We start from the raw sequence: 787 nt of genomic DNA, 5'->3' as shown, positions 1-787 counted from the left end.
CCCGAGGGGCGGAGCCACGCTCTGCTCAGGTAGGAGCCCGGCCGGATCGCATTGCGGGGGGGGGGGCAGCCCTTTTGCCCCCGTTTGGAAGGACCCACCGTCCCCGCGCTGCGATCCAGGTGATGATCGGGATTTTGGCAGCAGCAGCTGCCCGCGCTGGTTGTTGCCTGCCTTGTGCCAGACTCTGTACTTTTGTCCTCTCCCGAGCCCATAAGACTTCATGCTTCAGCAAAGAGGAGTTGAAAGGGCTTTTTGTGAGGCTGGTGGATTGGCGTTAGCAGCCGCTGGGCTCTGTGTGCCTCCTGGCCGCGGTGGCTGAGCGCCTCCCGATAATTAAAAGATGATGATGTTCCCTCTCTCCACCAAGAAGCAGGCTTAGGCTTTGTGGTTTGTGAATGGTTTTATGTGGAGGAGGGTGCGGTTGTGGAAAAGGCTGGCCGGAGAGATGGCGCTTGCAATCGGCGCAGGATGCGGCCGGGCTGGGAGGTAGCGAGCGACTTTTGCCGTTTCCGGCGAGAGCGGAGGGGAAGGGCTGCTGCCTCCTGCTCCTCGCCTCGCCGGGGAGCGCTGCACTGCGGGGGGCGGCGTGGCGGGGTCCTTATTGCAGCAATATTGCACCTCTGCAGGCAGCAATTGCAGCTCTGCATGCAGCAGTTGCACCTCTCCTTGCAGCACTTGCAGCTCTCCCTTGCAGCAATCGCCCCCCTCTTTACAGCCCTCCTTTGCAGCAAATGCAGCGCAGGGGGGACAGCCTGGGTTGGGACCAGCGCAGTGGGATGCCCCGTCC

The 787-nt window shown here is 62.3% G+C and overlaps 1 protein-coding gene across 1 annotated transcript in view; it reads left to right on the top strand.

The window, feature by feature from the left end:
- ARSG (arylsulfatase G) overlaps positions 1-787 on the top strand; it is a 19,905-nt gene that overhangs the window by 9,773 nt on the left and 9,345 nt on the right. Inside the window, exon 7 of the mRNA XM_009323767.1 lies at positions 1-29. This exon is cut by the window's left edge and continues 10 nt beyond it. Within this exon, the coding sequence (XP_009322042.1) occupies positions 1-29 (29 nt within the window). The remainder of the gene's footprint in view (positions 30-787) is intronic.

Source organism: Pygoscelis adeliae, unplaced genomic scaffold (assembly GCF_000699105.1).
Source record: "Pygoscelis adeliae isolate BGI_AS28 unplaced genomic scaffold, ASM69910v1 Scaffold75, whole genome shotgun sequence".
NCBI lineage: Eukaryota > Metazoa > Chordata > Aves > Sphenisciformes > Spheniscidae > Pygoscelis > Pygoscelis adeliae.
The sequence above is the reverse complement of the archived record's forward strand: the minus strand, read 5'-3'. Positions and strand labels throughout refer to the sequence as shown.